Source organism: Lingula anatina, chromosome 10 (genome assembly GCF_051362555.1).
Source record: "Lingula anatina isolate TDL-2025a chromosome 10, LinAna3.0, whole genome shotgun sequence".
Lineage (NCBI taxonomy): Eukaryota > Metazoa > Brachiopoda > Lingulata > Lingulida > Lingulidae > Lingula > Lingula anatina.
The window spans coordinates 15589264-15609281 of NC_141776.1; the positions used below are offsets into that span (position 1 = coordinate 15589264).

The 20018-nt window shown below is 37.6% G+C and overlaps 1 protein-coding gene across 1 annotated transcript; it reads right to left on the minus strand.

Annotated features, from left to right (window-relative positions):
* Window positions 1–8922: 8922 nt before the first annotated feature.
* Window positions 8923–14323, minus strand: LOC147759671 (uncharacterized). The gene is made up of 3 exons (XM_086998203.1): window positions 13773–14323; window positions 9304–13454; window positions 8923–8931 (listed from the first exon to the last, which is right to left on the minus strand). Exons 1-3 carry the CDS (start codon window positions 14317–14319, stop codon window positions 8923–8925), a joined length of 4707 nt encoding a protein of 1568 aa, XP_086854329.1. The 5' UTR covers window positions 14320–14323.
* Between the last annotated feature and the right edge of the window lie 5695 nt (window positions 14324–20018).

Consider the following 20018-nt stretch of genomic DNA (forward strand, 5'->3'; position numbering starts at 1 on the left):
TGTAAGCCATTAACTTTACAACAAAATTATTGAAGAGAGTAATAAGGGAAATACACATGCAAATGAAAATAGTTTATTGCCGTTGTTTTTTTATTTATGAATATTACATGAACGTGAGATCGTAAAAACCCTGTTGTCAAGTAAAATGAAGCGTCTGATACAAAGTATCAAATGCGGCAGTCACGTGCTTGCTTGCGGTGCGTTCAGTACACTGACAAGTCGAGGTCAGAAGTGCACACTTTTTTCTGAACATTATAACGCAGCTTCAATTTTGAATAGTGAATTTTCTTTAAGCTGTATGGCCATTTTCTGAACATTTGTATAAGCTACAAAATGTTTTTCAGTCCAAATTTTTCTAAGTCCAAACATAGAAGTAGAGAAATGAGTGGCGTTATGACGCACTTCCGGTTTTCGTCGAAATCTAAGCTGCGTTTTGCAGCACATTCAGGGCGTTCTACCTCAAATGTATGTAGCCGCTTTGATTGGAATTTACAACACTTATTCTTTACATGATATAGCACCTATGTGCATAATTTGTGAGCTTTAGCTGTCATAGGCCTACTTTTTCTAGTGCCAATATAATTTGGAAAAGGAGCTTTTCCGACGATTTCTTGAAGGGCAAGTCTATGAACGTGCTACAGTTGTCGTATGGAATCATAGTCGACAAATGTTGTCGAAAATCTGTATCGATCATACAGAGTTACAGACAAGTTGATAATGTGTGTTTATTTTATAGATAATTATTTTATTTCCTCAAATTGATAAAACAGAGTGAAGTGTCGTTAGAGACGATTGACGATGCGCTGAAATTGCGCAAATCGTCAAATTACGTAACGACCGATCTACCTTAATCGTCTTTCGTCCTCCGTTTCAATTGCTAATTTGCTTTGGGTCATTATCTTGCATAAATCTATATTTTATGGGGCATTTTATCCCCAATGAGTGGGACCAAAAGCAAAAACTCCACAAATAATTCTGCGTCGAAATGGTACAATTCACAGTGTGTTTGCAATGCATGTTAAGTTGTCTATAGTTTCAAGTTTTTAAAAAACCTCTTGGTTTTCTAAATGTTTGTAAGTAAGGAAGCAGTATGTTTTATTCGTGATAAAATAGTTGTTTTTGAAGTACCATCATTAAGCATTTTGAAAGCGTTTCTATAATAACTACAATAGGCCTGTTGGATAACTAAAATATCACTGTCAAAATTCTGGACATTGTATTCTGCATATTCCCTAACTAAAGGATGGATATCATATACGTCATTACCTGCACTAATGAGAGATTTGTTGGCAAGGCTGTCTAGAATATGTTCACAAGCTTTTTGGTCTAACCCCAAAATAGCAGAGACTTCTTTGAGAGTAAATGCAAAGGGAAATATATGCAGTGCAAGGAACACTTTTCTTGCCTCGGGTTCTAATGTTTCATAAGAAATATCAAAGCAAGTACTTATTTCTTTTGGCATACTGGGAACGGATATCTTTTCGGTTTGCATTTTCTTTAACACTGCTTCTGTTGGATTGTTAGCAAGTAATGCAGCTAGCAATTTTAAAGCTAGGGGGCTATGGCCACACAATTCTGCCATTTCATCTAATGCCTTTAACTCACTGTCCGTGGGACTGGTTGATTTTCTTTCCCACATGATTTCACGTGATGAGGTTTTATCAACTGGAGGGATATCTAACATAACTATGTAATGTGTTGTGAAATCAAACTTTTCACGACTGGTACATAACAAAGTGATATGACGTGTTGAATCCATTACACCCTTCAAAAATTCAATAAACTCTCTTCTATTTGAACTGATAATGGGGTCGTTATTATCGAGGATAAGTAATGTGTCTGTAGTCAAACCAGACAAAATCTGCTTGAATATGTTTTTATAATCAGAGTATAAATCTTTCAAATTTCGTGATGGGTGATAGTGTTGGACAATTGATAACTTGACAGAGTTAAGATCTGTAACTTTACTCATATCAATGAACAACACATTTTGCATGTTTTGCCCGATCTTAACTGCTATGCTGGATTTACCGATACCCCCCATCCCGGTCAGGAGAACAAGTGGAACCTTATCACTTATATGTTTCTGTATCTTGGTTATGATGCTATCACGTCCCTTCAGCTCTGTGTTCATTCCTGGTAACTCAGTGGGCAGCAGCTGGCAAGGAGTTTCTGAAAAGTACACTGAATATTCTTATTACATTTAAAACCTTGGGACAACCATATTAAACTTTTAAATATACTACTCGGTTGTCAGTGATATTGTAACATTAGGGTGTTATACATGTATATAAGAATATAGAATTGATATAACTGTAATTGTTTATCCTTGTGCTTTTATAAAATTGGCTCATTTTTTATTTATGTGTCCATTTATTTATGTCTATGTGTGCAGTTGTGTGTGTGTGTGTGTTTGTGATTGTGCGTGCGAGTGCACACATTTGTATTTGTTTTTTAGCTCTGGTTGCATAGATCTAAAATATTAAGTATTTGGGCAGAAATTCACCTGAAGCTTCCAGTGGCTGAATCAGCATCATGTCGTAGTAATCGCTAGTATATAATGGCGACAGAGACAGCAGGATATCTCTCAGATCAGTGAACTGGCTCTGGAAGTCTGCGTCTGAGAGACCCTCTATTCCATGAGCGTTTTTATTGCGGTACGCCTTCACCCTGCCGACGTTGGCCTCAGTTGATTTGTCCGTTGCTGGAGGATTGCTCCATCTTGCACGAGGATTCAGGTTTGTGATATTTCTTAATAAAACTACGGTCAGAGTAATATCTAAGTCCTGCAGTTGCACAGGAGGGGCGGGGCTCCCAGGAGGGTAGAGAATTTTCATTTGACTTAGGGTCAAAACTTTCTTCCCTTGTAAGCTGTGCAAGTTTTGTTTCACTGTTTGGTCATTTAGGACACCAGATATGTCGCCATTACTTGACGGTCCAAACAGAGCCGGGTATCGTGACTGTAACTGGTTACTGAGAACATCTCCAAGTACGTCATTTGCCAGGCCCAGTAAAAGCTGCATGCGAAAATTATTTTCTTTCTTCTTTATTGCAGTAACCGAGCTAGCCATTTGTGCCATCTGCAAAAATGACATAGTGGTGTAAAAGGTTCATCAGGACATTTTCTTTTAAGCTAAGATAAAAACAAAATAGATCGGTATGACAGTTTCATTATGATTTAGTTGTTTTTGTCCCATAATCAAATTAAGTACCAGTCTCTTAGTTCAAGAATTTGGTGAAAAAACTCTGAGTTGTGCATTTTTACCTATAAGCATGGAATTTGGCACAGTTGTAGATAATGGAATTCTAAGCCATTCGGGATATATGGGCATGTCTGAAAATTCCAATATGGACACCAATTCCGATATGGCCACCACAAATACACTTTTAAATAAAAAATCTAATATATAGTCCTAGTTCAGCATTACCCAAACTTTCCAATCAATTACACCATTTATGAATACCGTTCTAGTATGTACAATTTATCTATCCTTTTCTGCGCGGTCACTGTAACCTTGGACATCTCTTATTATGTCCAAGTTATAACTACAGACCTGTAGCCATTACCTCCATTAATTGTTATTGGTGCTTGAGGAATATGTTCTGTAATACGTGAATCAAAATTACCAACGTACTACTCTCTACCAGGGCGACTGATAGAATTTTACAGATATTCACAGATATGCCTCTAGCTAGATAGATGGTCATTTTGGGCTGAAAATGACTTCAGCCCAAAATGACCATATTTCTAGCTAGAGACATATCTGTGAATACCTGCAAAAATCTATCTGTCGCCCTGGTAGAGGGTACCAACGCACTTCGACCCTTTTCAAGTTGCATATCATAAAAAGAGGTCTACTGAGATTGCTGTTGCTATCATTTTACATAATGATGTTACTTTTTTTTGGATCGAAAAATCCCTTATTATGCACGAACACTCCTTTTTGGGTATTGAGAAACAAACCCGCTTTTTCACTTTTTGCTTATTGATTATAGCTTGTCGTTTGAACTGCACAAACAACTTTTTAGTCCTCTCCTCTCAATTTTAATACACCACTCAGTGACTGGACTTGAAAATTTTGAGTCAACCGCATCCAACGAGTCATAGATGGCAATAACTTTTATAAGACCATAGACATAAATACTGGCACGCCTCAGGGCTGCGTCATTTCACCTCTATTGTATTCACTGTTTACATTGTGTTGCTTCGTATCTCGATTGTTTGATTGTTAAAGGTCACCCAGGGTCACCCAAAGTCACCCAGCGAATATGCCTATGTCACCAAGTCGACTACAGTCAACTTCCACACGTATTAAAATAGCTTTATCCATCAGCAGCACGTATTTTTAATAAGAGAAATGGCTTTTTATAGATTATTTTATTGTATTTTATTTCATCGACATATAATATTAATTTTCATTTTATACTTCTATGCATAAATATGACAATAAATATCAAATAATATTATTAAAGTTGTTTGTCAGTGCGCTCAAGCAACAGGACGTACATGTAGTGCTTTTGAAAGTGAAAGAGGAAGGGCTTTTTGAAGAAGAAAAATGCGGAAAAATCTAGCAAACAACACGTTACGTCATAATTTAAGTAAATATAAGCAATTTAATATATCAATTTAATGTATCAAATCTAATATATCAGAAATCGTCTACACCTAACATTTGTAAGTGAACTTACCGTAAAGTGACTTCTTGCTAATATATTTGCGTCGAGCCGCCCACTTTTTTTGACCAACTTTTCCAGGTGATGTGCTTCACTTTCTTTGCGTTATGGTTTGTCTATAGGTTCAAGTAATAAATCCTGAAAACAGCGTCTTTGAGATGAATATTTAACTCCATTTTTCGGCTAAAAAGACTCGTGGATCTACGTGTGTACTCTGTCTCTGAGTCAGAGTGTGCAAAAAAAAATGAAAAGGGGTCACATGACAAGATCTTATCTGTACTAGCTTGGCTCCCCTGATGAGTCCGCATCGACGAAACACAAAAGTTGAGCAAACGGCAGGAAAACTGCCGACAGTTCTTTTTTTGTGTCGGGAGTACCACTATAGAGTTGTCAGATGCAAGTCCATTGTTATGATAAAATCTTGGCTGTAGCATAGGTGCATAGGTTGATCACCATTTTAAATAGAGCCAAAGTGCAAACACTACATGATAATATTTTCATGATATGTTTGTTTTGGAGATGTATTAACTTTATATATTAATCATTAACTTATCCCATGTGCATACTGGTTCATATATCAGGTCCTTCGCGTGGTATATTATCACCTGTGCGTCACAGCTCTTGAAAGAGTAAATAGTCCAAAGACGTGTGTCAACATAACATGCCACAACAGCCGAATTTAAACTGTATTCTCAATCAAGCCAGTTTCGTGCCATCTGGGTTAAAGAGGAAGAGAAGTTAAATGAGAGATATCTATGATGGAAGAGATAACTGAACTGGTTTGAAAATCCATTTGCGTTCCGCTCCATGATTTCAATTAACCGCACGTGGAAGTTTGGATCGGATACGAACACTTATTTTGAAGGTCAAACCAGTGTATCTATCTCTTCTCCCACATTCAAGCATCGTCGATGGTGCAAGAAAAACCCATTATTTAACCCTTTTTTGCACCTTACTCGGGGATTTCAATTAGAAAGACAACCGACTTGGAACCTAAGTTGATTTGGTGAGACAATTTGCTAATGACTGACGACACAAATATTCAAATTAAAGGTATAATGTCAACAGCAAGATGAAAACTTCCGATGACATAAAATTTAATTGAACGTTATTTTCACCTACATGTAATTTTATCATGATTCAGCATTTTGTAAAATACTGATATTAATCATTTACCAAATACAGGTGCGCGTGCGTTTGCTCAAAGTTTATTAGCTGGTAAACTGGTCGCTCATCTCTCACGTTTATCATCCGCTAGTGGCCTTTTCATTCATTTCCATAAATATAAACGTATCAGTTAAGACACACAGTTATAAATAAGGTGTCAGCAGACATGATTAGGCACCGTGTATCAGGTATGTTGACAACCTATGCACCAAGCTCGTCATTATTTTATTATCCAAAGTGATCGTGGCATAAAACCAAAGAACCCCAAAATAGAAAAAGAAAACAAAATACAAAACAAGGCAGAAGACGGGGGGAAGGAGGTGAGAGGACTTACTGAATGACTCCCCTTTTAATAAATCCTTTGTGTTAAAGAACATACTTTTAAAAAATCAATGTATCAAAGTAAGACAAAAATATACGATTGATTAGACTAATACTAGAATACCATGTGTTGTAAGTGTTATGCCCGGAGGAATTAACCCTTTACTTTAATTGTGCATCATTTTTATTAACATTGCAATAAGTGGTAGAAATCACGGCAAAATATCCGAGGCAGACAACGAAAAACCTTAATTCACAATTTTGAATTTCTAACAAAATTGAATTGCATGGGCGAGAAAAAGAAACCTTTGGCAAAATATCAAAGTTCGCCAAACAGCGCATCGGTGGTGGCACATGAAGATGAAGATGTGACATAGGTGTGGAGTTACAATCAATTGGCACGTTGTGGCATCTAGACGTGTGGTCTTTGCATTACTATAAAGGTGTATACGATTACTTTAGTGAAAAGTGCCCTTACTTTAATTATTATACGCAAGTATATTGGTCACAGAGGAAAGAAATTTGTGAAAGGTGAAATACGCTGTCAAATATTGGACAAAACTAAAGATACAAGTAAGTTTATTTTACATCTCTTGGACAATCATTGGATACCTTGTACATTTCTCCAAGTACATAATTTCATATAGATATTCATATTAATTGTATGAAATCCATTCATTATTCTTAGCGTTCATTTCTCCAAGTGAATATTTTCATATAAAAATATTCAATTTTTAATTGTATTAAATCCATTTTTGCGTCTTTAGCAATGTTTATGTAATACACAAGCTGTAACCATGGATTCCATTGTGGTGAAGAAAATCAACCAATGATATATATAGTTACATCTGAATTGTTCCAAATATGCAATACTAACTGCCCCGGAAATTAGTATTTCTTTCTCTAATTTGATGATCTACGCCATCGACAACTATCAAATACCCGTATGCAAGCACTTGTAGACTTAAAAAACTATTGTCACTACAATCATCTAGGAATAAAGCTATGGCCCATATTTTAAACAACATTTACTACGCTTTCTATGAGCAAACAACTTTTCAACTATCAAATTTCCATCAAAACCAATAGCAATACAATAGAGTATTCCAAGGCCTTATTTCCTTTTGTCTTTAGTTTCATTGTCAGATATCTAGATCCTGCAATAATGGTTAGATAATACCCAAACAAATGTTTATTTACCAAAGGAAATTCAAGTGTATTGTCTGTGTCAAAAATACATTCTGATTTGGCTTCTATGTATGGATCTCACACGCTGTCCTATACTTATTTTCAGTACAGCAGCATTTATGTAGCGTTAACCTTATGACTATCAAACATCTGGTATGTCAAATATTATTTCTATATTGGCAAACTAGCAACAATATCGGGCAAGTGAGAGAACAGTTTCATTAGCTCTGTAGCCTATGTATCAATTCAAATTATTCTTTTTCTTTTTATCAAGAGCTCTTGATAAAAAGAAAAACGATAGTTTGAATAGCGGGCAAGCACTCAAGTACATGTATTGAAAAGTGCCACTATGAAATAAGTGTACAATTGGTATTCAAAATGACAGCAATATTAGTTAACCTAGAACTTAATTTCCGATAAAAAGGACAATGATATTTTTGAAATATACAGATATTTCACCAAACAGATTCCATCTACGTTAAATATCACACTGGCAATATGTAGAATCTGTTTAGACGCCCAAACTATTGGGTTATCCTGGCAGCGTGTACAAGACAATATACTAAATCAGTCACTGGCTTCACTTCAGCTCAAAAAGAACTTAATTACAAGAACATAAGGTTGATAAGAGAGAAACTGCTCGTCATCACAGTTCACACACACAACTTAAAACCATCCACAAATCTCAGGGTGGTAAAAATAAGTTAACACTGGTGTGCAATTCATTTAAAAGAAAGAAAACCTGAATACGCAAATTCAAAATAACAGAAATAAGACAAAGCTCCTCTTAACACATAATTAATTCTTTAAAAAAATACTGCAAACAATTTACTCTCATGATAACTGACTTTTTTCTTTTAAAAATGAACCTTGCACTGCACAGTAGTTGCTACGGCAATCCAGCATACTGTTATGGTGATTTATCAGGAAAATAAGGGCTTGAAGCTATTAAGCATCAGGTTTCATGGGACATTGGTCCTAAGAAATGATATTACTGGGTTAACCAATCTTTATCTTCTACTCCCCAGGAGGTGTGTGTGTGTAGGGGGGGGGGAGCTAGGGCGGGGGGGGGGACCTGAATGATCCAGCACATAGGCGTGGTGACAGGTGGTAAAGCCGATCAGAGCCCCCAATTTTTGCTGGTAAATATCAGTTAATTTTATCTACAGCAATTGGCAAATGAAACTTCAATGGTCTTTGGGTTATGCTTGTATTGGATTATGACAGCCTTGATGTAGTTAAAGCAGGGGCGGATTTAGGCAATAAAGATAATTTGGAAGCCTGTCAGAATATAAAATGGATAATAAGTGCCTGTATGTGACTTAGCTACAATGCAGAACTCACATTGAGTCCTAGAACTGAGGGAAGTATATGTAAAGAGCACAACACGGTGATTGGATAACAGAGAGGCGAAGGAAGACAAATATGAAGGAACAATGTGTCTGGATGAAGGGCGTGAGAGAAAAAAAACACGTTAATCGATTGCTTCGATGAAGAGAATGTTCCCACAGTGTACTGGTAGTTTGCACTCTTAAAAACTTCCAAGACAATTAATTAAGAAAATACATTTGGCTAGAAAGACTGGAGAAGAATATTGTGATGATTAAAGAGGAGTAAATAATACACTCCATTCCATGTAACACCCTTTACTATCACATTATCAACGACTCCTTGTCTGTGTCACTATGGGAGCTCTACCAGAGATAGTCTTACTTAAACAATGGCTGGTAAAGGTAAACAGCACCGTAAGTAATGCCTGTATGCGCCAGTCTCATTGAAATACAAACAGACTGGTGTTGGAAATAAAGGGATTTATAAAAAGTTGTTAACCATTTGAGACATGGGTGAAATGCATGACCCAATAAGCTGCTAAATAATTGTACACCATAGCCATCTGACTAAATCAAGATGGTACATTTTGGATAAACGATCTAAAAGTTTAATTGTTCTCACAGTATCAGGGTGGTTGGGACCAAGTATCTCCTCTCTCACTGCAAGACATTTATTGTGATAATCAAGTGCCTCTTTATACTCACTCATGGCCTGTAACACGTTACCGATATTGTTGTAGGAGGCGGCGGTATAAAGGTGGTTGGGGCCGAGTATCTCCTCATTCACTGCAAGGCATTTATGGAAATAATCAAGTGCCTCTTTGTACTCACCCATGGCCTGTAGTACAATGCCAATATTGTTGTAGCAACCAGCAGTATCAGGGTGTTTGGCGCCAAGTATCTCCTCTCGCACTGCAAGACATTTTTTGTAATAATCAAGTGCCTTTTTGTACTCACCCATGGCCTGCAACACATTACCGATATTGTTGTAGGAGGCAGCGGTCTCAAGGTGGTTGAGACTAAGTATCTCCTCTCGCACTGCAAGACATTTATTGTAATAATCAAAGGCTGCTTCATACTCACCCATGGCCTGAAGCACACTTCCAATATTGTTGTAGGATGCGGCAGTATCAGGGTGTTTGTGGCCAAGTGTCTCCTCTCTCACTGCAAGGCATTTATTGTGATAACCAAGTGCCTCTTTATGCTCACCCATGGCCTGCAACACATTACCAATATTTTTGTAGGTGTCGGCGGTATCAGGGTGTTTGGGGCCAAGTATCTTCTCTTCCACTGCAAGACTCTTTTTGTAATAATCAAGTGCCTTTTTATACTCATCCATGGCGTGCAACACATTACCAATATTGTTGTAGACTTTGCCAGTACTAAGGTGGTTGGGACCAAGTATCTCCTCTCTTACTGCAAGGCATTTATGGTAATAATCAAGTGCCTTTTTATACTCACCCATGGCCTGTAACACATTACCAATATTGTTGTAGACTTTGCCAGTACTAGGGTGGTTGGGACCAAGTATCTCCTCTCTCACTACAAGGCATTTATTGTGATAATCAAGTGCCTCTTTATACTCACTCATGGCCTGTAACACGTTACCGATATTGTTGTAGGAGGCGGTGGTATCAAGGTGGTTGGGGCCGAGTATCTCCTCATTCACTGCAAGGCATTTATGGAAATAATCAAGTGCCTCTTTGTACTCACCCATGGCCTGTAGTACAATGCCAATATTGTTGTAGCAATCAGCAGTATCAGGGTGTTTGGCGCCAAGTATCTCCTCTCTCACTGTAAGACATTTACTGTGATAATCAAAGGCTGCTTTATACTCACCCATGTCCCGCAACACACTACCGATATTGTTGTAGCAGGCAACAGTATCAGGATGGTTGGGACCGAGTATCTCCTTTCTCACTGCAAGACATTTATTGTAATAATAAAGTGCCTCTTTATACTCACCAATGGCCCGCAGTAAAATGCCGATATTGTTGAAGGAGGCAGCAGTATTAGGGTGTTTGGGGCCAAGTATCTCCTCTCTCACTGCAAGACATTTTTTGTGATATTCAAATGCCTTTTTATACTCACCCATGGCCTGCAACACATTACCAATATTGTTGTAGGAGGCGTCAATATCAGGGTGTTTGGGACCAAGTATCTTCTCTCCCACTGCAAGACATTTTTTGTAATAATCAAGTGCCTTTTTATACTCACCCATGGCGTGCAACACACTACCAATATTGTTGTAGCAACCAGCAGTACCAGGGTGGTTGGGACCAAGTATCTCCTCTCTCACTGCAAGACATTTTTTGTGGTAATCAAATGCCTTTTTATACTCACCCATGGCCTTCAACGCATTACCAATATTGCTGTAGGATACGGCAGTATCAGGGTGGTTAAGACCGAGTAACTCCTCTCTCACAGAAAGACTTTTATTGTAATAATCTAGTGCCTCTTTATACTCACCCATGCCACTCCGTATAAGTCCAATATTGTTGTAGGAAGCGGCAGTTTCAGGGTGGTTGTGGCCGAGTATCTCCTCTCGCACTGCAAGACATTTATTGTAATAATCAAGTGCCTCTTTATACTCACCCATGGCCTGTAGTACCCCGCCGATATTGTTGTAGGAGTCGGCAGTATTACGGTGGTTCGGGCCTAGCACCTCCTCTCGCACTTTAAGACATTTATTGTAATAATCAAGTGCCTTTTTATACTCACCCATATGTAGTAGTTCACAACCAATATTGTTGTAGGAGGATGCAGTATCAGGATGGCTGGGGCCGAGTATCTTCAGTTTCACTGCAAGACATTTTTGGGAAATATCCAGTGCATTTTGATACTCACCTAAATCACACATTACTAAACCAATACCATCGTAGGAGTTTGCAGTATCAGGGTGGTTGGGACCGAGGATCTCCTCTCTCACTGCAAGACATTTATTGTAATAATCAAGTGCCTCTTTATACTCACCGATGGCCTGCAGTAAAATACCGATATTGTTGTAGGAGGAGGCAGTATGACGGTGGTTCGGGCCTAGCATCTCCTCTTTCACTGCTAGACATTTAACGTGATAATCAAATGCCCTTTTATACTCACCCATGGCCTGCAGTACATTGCCGATATTGTTGTAGCAGCTCGCAGTATCGGGGTGGTTGGGACCGAGTATTTGCTCTTGCAGAGCAAGGCTTTTTTTGTAATGATAAAGAGCCTTTTTATACTCACCTATATTTAGAAGTACAGTGCCAACATTGCCGTGGAAGGTGGCAGCAAAAGGGTGTATGGGACCGAGTGTCTCTTCTTGTATTGCAAGACTTCTATTGAGATAATCAAGCGCTTTTTTATACTCACCCATGGCCTGCAACATAGTGCCAACATTGTTGTAGCAGCTGGCAGTATCAGGGTGTTTGGGACCGAGCACCTCCTCTGCCAATGCAAGACATTTTTTGTAATAATCAAGTGCCTCTTTATACTCACCCATAGCCTGCAGTACCCTGCCAATATTGTTGTAGGAGGAGACAGTTTCATAGTGTAGTACCTCCTTTTCATGTGCCACCACCTTGTAAATGTGTAAAGCATCCTTATAGAGGTAAACTTCACAGAGTGCGTTTGCAATCCCTGTTAAATTTTCTATAGTTTCAAGTTTTTCAGAATCCTGTTGGATTTCTAAATGTTTGATAAGTAAGGCAGCAGTATGTTTTATATGTGATAAAACATTTTTTATTTTAAGCATTTTGAAAGCTTTTATATAATAACTGCAATAGGCACGTTGAATTTCAAAAATGTCATTGTCAGAATTCTGGGCATTGCATTCTGCATATTCCCTTACTAAAGGGTGGATATCATAGATATCATTATCTGCACTGATGAGTGATTTGTTGGCAAAGCTGTCTAGGAAATGTTCACAATCATTTGGGTCTAATCCTAAAATATCAGAGACTTCTTTGAGAGTAAATGCAACGGGAAAAATATGCAGTGCAAGGAACAATTTTCTCGCCTCAGGTTCTAATGTTTCATAAGAAATATCAAAGCAAGTGGTTATTCCCTTTGACATACTGGGAATGGAAAGAGTGCGTAATATTTTTTTAGTCTTCATTTTCCCTAACACCCTTTCTGTAGATTTATTAGCAAGTAATGCAGCTAGCAATTTTAAAGCTAGGGGGTTATGGCCACACATTTCTGCCATTTCATCTAATGCCTTTAACTCAATGTCCGTGGGACTGGTTGATTTTCTCTCCCACATGATTTCACGTGATGAGGTTTTATCAACTGCAGGAATGTCTAACACAACTATGTTATGTGTTGTGAAATCAAACTTTTCACGACTGGTACATAACAAAGTGATATGGTGTGTTGAATCCATTACACCCTTCAAAAAGTCAATAAACTCCTTTCTATTTGAACTGATAATAGAGTCGTTATTATCGAGGATAAGCAATGTATCTGTAGTCAAACCAGACAAAATCTGTTTGAATACGTTTTCATAATCAGAGTATAAATCTTTCAAAGGGCGTGTTGGGTGATAGTGTTGGACAAGTGATAACTTGACAGATTTAAGATCTGAAACTTGCCTCATATCAATGTACAACACATTTTGCATGTTTTGCCCGATCTTAACTGCTATGCTGGTCTTACCAATACCCCCCATACCGGTCAGGAGAACGAGTTGTTTTTCTTCGATATGTTGGTGTATTTTGGTAATGATGTCATCACGCCCCTTCAGTTCTGTGTTCATTCCTGGTAACGCAGTGGACAGCAGCTGGCAAGGGGTTTCTGAAAAGTACACTGAACATTTTTATCGCATTTTTAACCTAGGGGCACCGATACATAATTTTTTCCTGAAAATATACAACTCGGCTGTCAATAACATTGTGAGATTAGAGTGTTACATGTATTTATATTTTGAATGAGTATTACTGAAATTATTTATGCTTGTGCTTTTATAAATGTGACTTAATACTTTGATTTAATGAATCATCTGTGTGTCAATTTGTTTGTGGTTATCTGTGTGTGTGCACGCACCTATATTAGTATTTCCATTAACTGTGGCTGTATTGATGTTAAGTATTAAATATATGAGCATAAATTCACCTGAAGCATCTAATGGTTGAATCAGCAACTTATCGTAGTCATCGCTTGTATACAATGTCGACAGAGACAGCAGAGGAGCTTTTAGATTAGTGAACTGGCTCTGGAAGTCTGCGTCTGAGAGTCCATCTGTTTCATGAGCGTTTTTATTGCGGTACTCCTTCACCCTGCCGATGTTGGCCTCAGTTGATGTGTCCGTTGCTGGAGGATTGTCCCATTTTGCATGAGGATTCAGGTGGGTGATATGTCTTAATAAAACCACGGTCAGGGTAATATCCAAGTCCTGCAGTTTGACAGGAGGGTAGAGAATTTTCATTTGAGTACGGTTCAAAACTTTCTTCACTTTTAAGCTGTGCAAGTTACATTTCACTGTTTGGTCATTTAGGACACCAGATATATCGCCATTACATGATGGTCCAAACAGCCCCGGGTACCGTGACTGTAACTGGTTATTGAGAACATCTCGAAGTACGTCGTTTGCAAGATACAGTAAAAGTTGCATACGGAAATGGTTTTCTTGCTTCTTTCGTGTAGTCTCCGAGCCAGCCATTTGTGTCTTCTGCAATAATCACAAGATGGTTTAAAGGTTCATCAGGACATTTCCATTTTCTCATAATTATTTGTTAAGGTAAGATAGAACAAATGGATCACAAAGTCAGTATCATTCTAAGATATAATTGGTATTTTTTTTATCTGACTGATAGAATAGTAGTGTAAATTTCATATGCGCTGTTAGTGCAGGGCAAACTGGTAGTTTTTCACGGAGTTCGATTAAGAGTTTTTTGCCCCGACCCGTCCAGACCACTGGCTCTGTCGGCTCCACGCCACGTTGCCAGACACCAATCACGGTTAAGCTTTTCCTAGAATACAAGAACCTATGTTTTCATCTTTTAAACCCCATATATTTTGTGCTCTTTTTGTGCATTTGAATTAGGGTGATGCTCGTCGCAATGCACCCTTGTCATTTGTTGTAATTCAATTGCTAAATATCCTCCCGAGCCGAAGGAAAAATTTCTATGGAAGTCTGACCGAAAGTCATTTGTAGATATATACTGTATTTCAAAAATGACCTAGGATTTCACCTTTGACCTCTATTCGAAGGTCAAATGGGCTAACATTAAAAAATATACATCCATATCTACCAAAAACATTTGCTGGCGGCACAACATCTTGTAAAGTCTTTGCCTTAACCGGCACTTAAAGATCTTTACTAATGCAGTTTGCCAGACTCGGTCGTAAGAGTGTTCGGGCACGATCTTGCATGCTTTAGTTAACACAAACAACTTCCTTTAAAGTTTCTAATGAAGAAATAATTACATTGGGGAATATCTACGGTGCAAATACTGTTTACCCTGTCTTGTGCATGGCCACTTGTGTTAACATACATGCAACCGCAGGGTATTCCCCAACACAGGAATGATCAACTGCACTAAATGTGACAAAATCAATAACTGATTAAAATGTCACTACTGGATTCTTTAGTTGGAATCACAGGTTTATTGCCCTGTCACTGATGTAGATGTGGGTACTCTAAATCTTGACCGCTCAATTTCAACAAAGCTATAATTTAGTGAGTCACACACAAATATTGCCCACCTCCTTACGACAAAATTTAAGAAAAAAGTGTAAATATATGTAATAAACATTAGCATTTTCTTTACAACCTGGCTGTGGTATCGCCATTCTGATTTCGCCAATTAGTTTTCTTGTATTGTCTTTTACTTATTAAAATTTTAAAGGTATATCGATGATTACAATAATAATAATAATAATAATAATAATAATAATAATAATAATAAAGAAACTTATTAACTGTCGAGCATAATTGAGTGTATATTTTGTGATTTCCACACATTTGTTCCAATATCATATAGCCTACATCATATTTTAATAATAAAATTGGTTTTTCAAACAGGGTCAGTGAGTTAGGGACTGTTCAGAACCAGCTGATCCGCAGACTAACTGGTCCACGGAACAAATATGGCGCGACCCACTTGAAAGCAAGCCCAGGTTTTATTGCTCTGTCCCTGCAGGGGCGGCTTGCATGGGAAACGGGGAATCCGTTAGGGTTTATGCACCATGCTTTCAAGTGTGCACCATCCTTAAACTAGTCTGTGGATCAAGTTTTTTTTGAAGAGGGCCTTCGAAAAAAACTTTACATGCTTCAACTAATTCCAAACCTAACACTTCCACTCAAGAACTTAGCAATGGAGCTTACCAGTAAAGCCTCCCAGTCACAAGAACTTCACTGTAATGTGCTGCCACCGAGCGGTTAACAAAGCACTAAAATGCAGCCGAGGTGACTGCATGCAAAACTGCCCCCAGACAGTAAAATATCACCTTCAAATAGAAAAGTGAAGGAAAATAAACAAATAATTTCTCAAATAATTTTCACACAATCTGAAAAAAAAAGAGTTTCTCTTGTTTGCAAATATTATGGCTTCAAAATTAACAAATAAGACACTTTAAATTGGCACATTAAATAAGATTGGGGTCCTGTAGGCCTTTGTGGCTCTAGATAAAAACTTTTTCTCGACAAAAATTACTGGCCCGGGAGTGCGCTGCTGCTTTATGCTCAAATCAAGTACATGCAACTAATATGCTGTGGTGCTTTACAAACTGTGTAAATATAGCGCATTATAAAGCAATACCAATCAATACACAGACAATCAATACACAGACGTGAAATTGAACTTAAAGTTAAAGGGGAACTCTATGGAATTTTCCCACCAAAATGAATTTTCCCGGGGAAATAAGCAATTTTCTCGTACTCACTTATCATTTATCTATCCTCCTCGGCTTTAAACATTAAAAGGAATGTGTCAGGGACCATAGTATTTAAAAGTTTGTTATTAATATTTTTAAATTTTCATACATGATGTGGTATTAATTCAATCAGTAGAAGTCTTTCTTTGGTAAAATTCACACATGGGCAGCTAAGAATTTAAAAACTTTAGATCATATTTCACGCCAAGCAGTTCAAATTTTAATGTCTTTTGTTGCAAGCTAGTACTCAATTAGATCTTACGAAATTATTGGGAGGACACACCACGAGGGGGCAGTCTTGTGTTTGTATTGACCAAACGGTTTATGATCTTTCTGATCGAAATTTTTAAATATTGATACAGCCAAGAAAAAAGACCTGTGAACTTAAATCTTGAGAGGAAAGAGGTCAGGATTGAAGCTTGGGTTTCACCATGCTTGTATCATGTAACTCTTGGTATAGTTAAATATATTTTGTTGAAATAAAAACATGGAACCGTTTCATTATTTTCCGTGTGCAGAGTTTAAGGTATAAGACATGCAACTAGCAACTTTACAGATCGCGTTATCTGATGATGAGGGCCTGTAGTGCCCAAGTCTTACGGTTTTATTATAAAGGGTTATATTCAATGTGTAGTGTGGGATCCAAGGTGGTAATGAAAAGGAGACTTACGTAAATAATTCAGGACCCTACTATTGAAAAAGGCGCATTGCAATGCAGACGTGACCTTGACCTTAAAGTTGTTTGTCAGTGCTCTCTACTAGCAACATGGCATACTGCTTATGAAAGAGAAAGAGGAAGTGCATTTTGAAGAGGAAATATATGTAAAAACTTAGCAAATACAACACGTTGTCATAATTTAAAGTATTTTGCAAACAATTTAACAAGATTATATATCAAAACTCATCCACACGTAGCATTTGTAAGCCGAAAGAGCGAGCTTACCGTAAATTGACTTCCTTCGCTTACACCTTCTTCTTTTCTTTGTTGAACAGCTTTTCCAGGTGATGAGCTTGACTTTCTCTGTAAATTGGTATGTCTGTATCTGTATATGTCTATAGGTTCAAGTAATAAATCTTGAGAACACAGTCTTTGGGGTGAACATATAGCGCCGTTATTCGATTAATCAGACCCATTCGTGTGTATTGTTACTCTGTCTCTTAGAAACAACAGAAGGGTCACATGACAAAAGCCATATGGGATATTTTTAGGGATTTTTTTCAATTCATCTTAATGAAATGAAATTTGTTTAAAGTGCGAGTTTTGGCCAAGGGGGTCATTTGTTGCTATCATTATAAAACATTTTGAACATTCCATATTTACACTTGTTTCAACATTGCCGCCAATCAGATTACGCGATATTGACAAGATTCCAACGAATGCTCATGCGCGAAAATCGGAGTGTCTGAATAAAAAAGTTATAATTGACAAATCTTGCCTGTGTTTACCGTCTGATTGATTCGATTTGCCTTCTATTGTCCTTTGAGAAGCATATTGGAAATGCTCTGTTGATTGTATGCATTAAAAGGAAAATCCATTGGTCTTTGTTCAGAACAACATTTGATTTGCCTTTATTGGGATTCCTTTGTATTTGCAGTGTTATATGTGGCCCCAAGGTACCGATTGGCCATTAAAAAACCAGACTACTAGTACGCGTAAGATCGATAACTGCTTTAAGTGCCGTAAAATTACCACCCACTCCTGTTACTTTATGAAGACAATGCAACTGTCTCACGCTGGAAGAGAATATGTACTTCCTCACAGCAGCAGGAGGTTCCTACCCCTTCCCAGCAAGCAGTCAACATAACCGCAAGTGACCATGGCCTCGCTTAATTAGGGGTTAGTGGCTGACCGGTATTGTTCATCCTGATTGCAGCGCACTTCTTACTCACTACATTTCTGGTAGACCAGACTAACATATCTTTGCATCATCGGGGCAGCCTGCTTTGAAAAGCTCGTATCTAGTTAAAAAAACACAATAAAAAGAAATTGTCTTTTTTTTAGTCAATATAAATTCCCTGTTTTCTCCATAAACAGTAAATTCTACTGCTTCTTATTTACCCTTTAAAGCCAAGGTTTAATCATAAAAAGGCAGAAAGGAGGTCATTTCCAATAGTGGATTATAACCCCTCGCTAAAGGGGAAAAATAAAATTAATATTTACAAAGTCATAATATAAAAACGAATATAAAAGAAAGAAAACGTGGAAAGAATTAACACAGGCTCAACTAAGCTGTGCATAATGCTTATGAATAGATGAATGAATAATTAAAAAAAATGTTAATAGTAAAATTAATACAAAAAGAAAAATACTGGCGTTTATTGATGAAATCTTTTACGTCAATATCATAACATTTTTAGTAACAAGGGTTGTGAATGATGACAATGAGGAAATATCTGGTAATGAGAATGGCCATGGAGAGGAGAAAGCTGTAGATCAATTTTCCCTACATGTAAAATTTTCACGTAAGTTTTCATCTTTACTTTTACATTGTTAGTGATTAATTTACTTTTCTGGTTTTAAATTAAAAATATTCTGGTATTTCAATGCTCGGTTTCTTCCAATTGATACATGACTATACAGCCTATTCAGTCTTGATGGATTTTAACAAACAAAATGATTTAATGAATGATTGATCAATTCACATAATCCACATGAAGTCTCCAACTTCGGAACCCACACAGCTCACATAATAGAGCTTGCAAGAGCTACATGTACATAACCTACCTGCTACAGAACTAAGATCACAAAATTGATACGGTCATGAACAAATCCTCAAATATCATGTTAAAATATAACCCCTCAAAACTTTCCTTACATTTAGAATTTGGTTCTTTTTTAAGTTAAATTCTCCAAATTTGTTCCTTGAAGACGAATTGTCAATTTTTGTAGCAAAACCCGATCAGAGGTTACCATATAATTTCAAATAGTGTAACCTAGAGGTATGAGCAAACAAGGGGTTGAACTCCCAAGAGAGAAGTAAGTTGAGTCCATGGATAAGCCTGTCATTTTGTCCCCTCACACAGCCCTGTACACTTCAAATGATATGAAAACCGATTAACTCAAATGTGCCCTTGAAATATTAAAACAGCCAGCAAATTCCTTACGTCTCAAAATGATACAATCTGAAACAAAAACTGACAATTAAAACACATGCTTCTTAACAAAGATGGCTCAAAAAGGTTGAGAAATAATATTCTTGTGCTGACAAACCGCCCTGCATGCCGACGTAACGTGACAGAGAGTCCCCCCAAGATAGAGAGTCAGCCTCCCATTTATTTGTACCGGTAAGCCTCGACCTAGAATTTGACCCACTTAAGTTAGGCTAACCCTAACCATTACAACTAAGTGGAGGTCGGACTTTCTGTTACAAGGACCCTCATTGCAGTTTCGTTACACCGGTGTTCATGTGATTGTGGCCTTGTGTTTAAATCCCCCCCCCTTTCGGTCTCTTTACATATCTCAAAGTCGACAGTATATTGCAC

Coding starts and splice junctions, on each gene's coding strand:
- LOC147759671 (XM_086998203.1), bottom strand. CDS start 14,319: ATGGCTGGCTCGGAGACTACACGAAAGAAGCAAGAAAACCATTTCCGT. Junction 13,455..13,772: donor TCAACCATTAGATGCTTCAG/GTGAATTTATGC, acceptor TGTACTTTTCAG/AAACCCCTTGCCAGCTGCTG.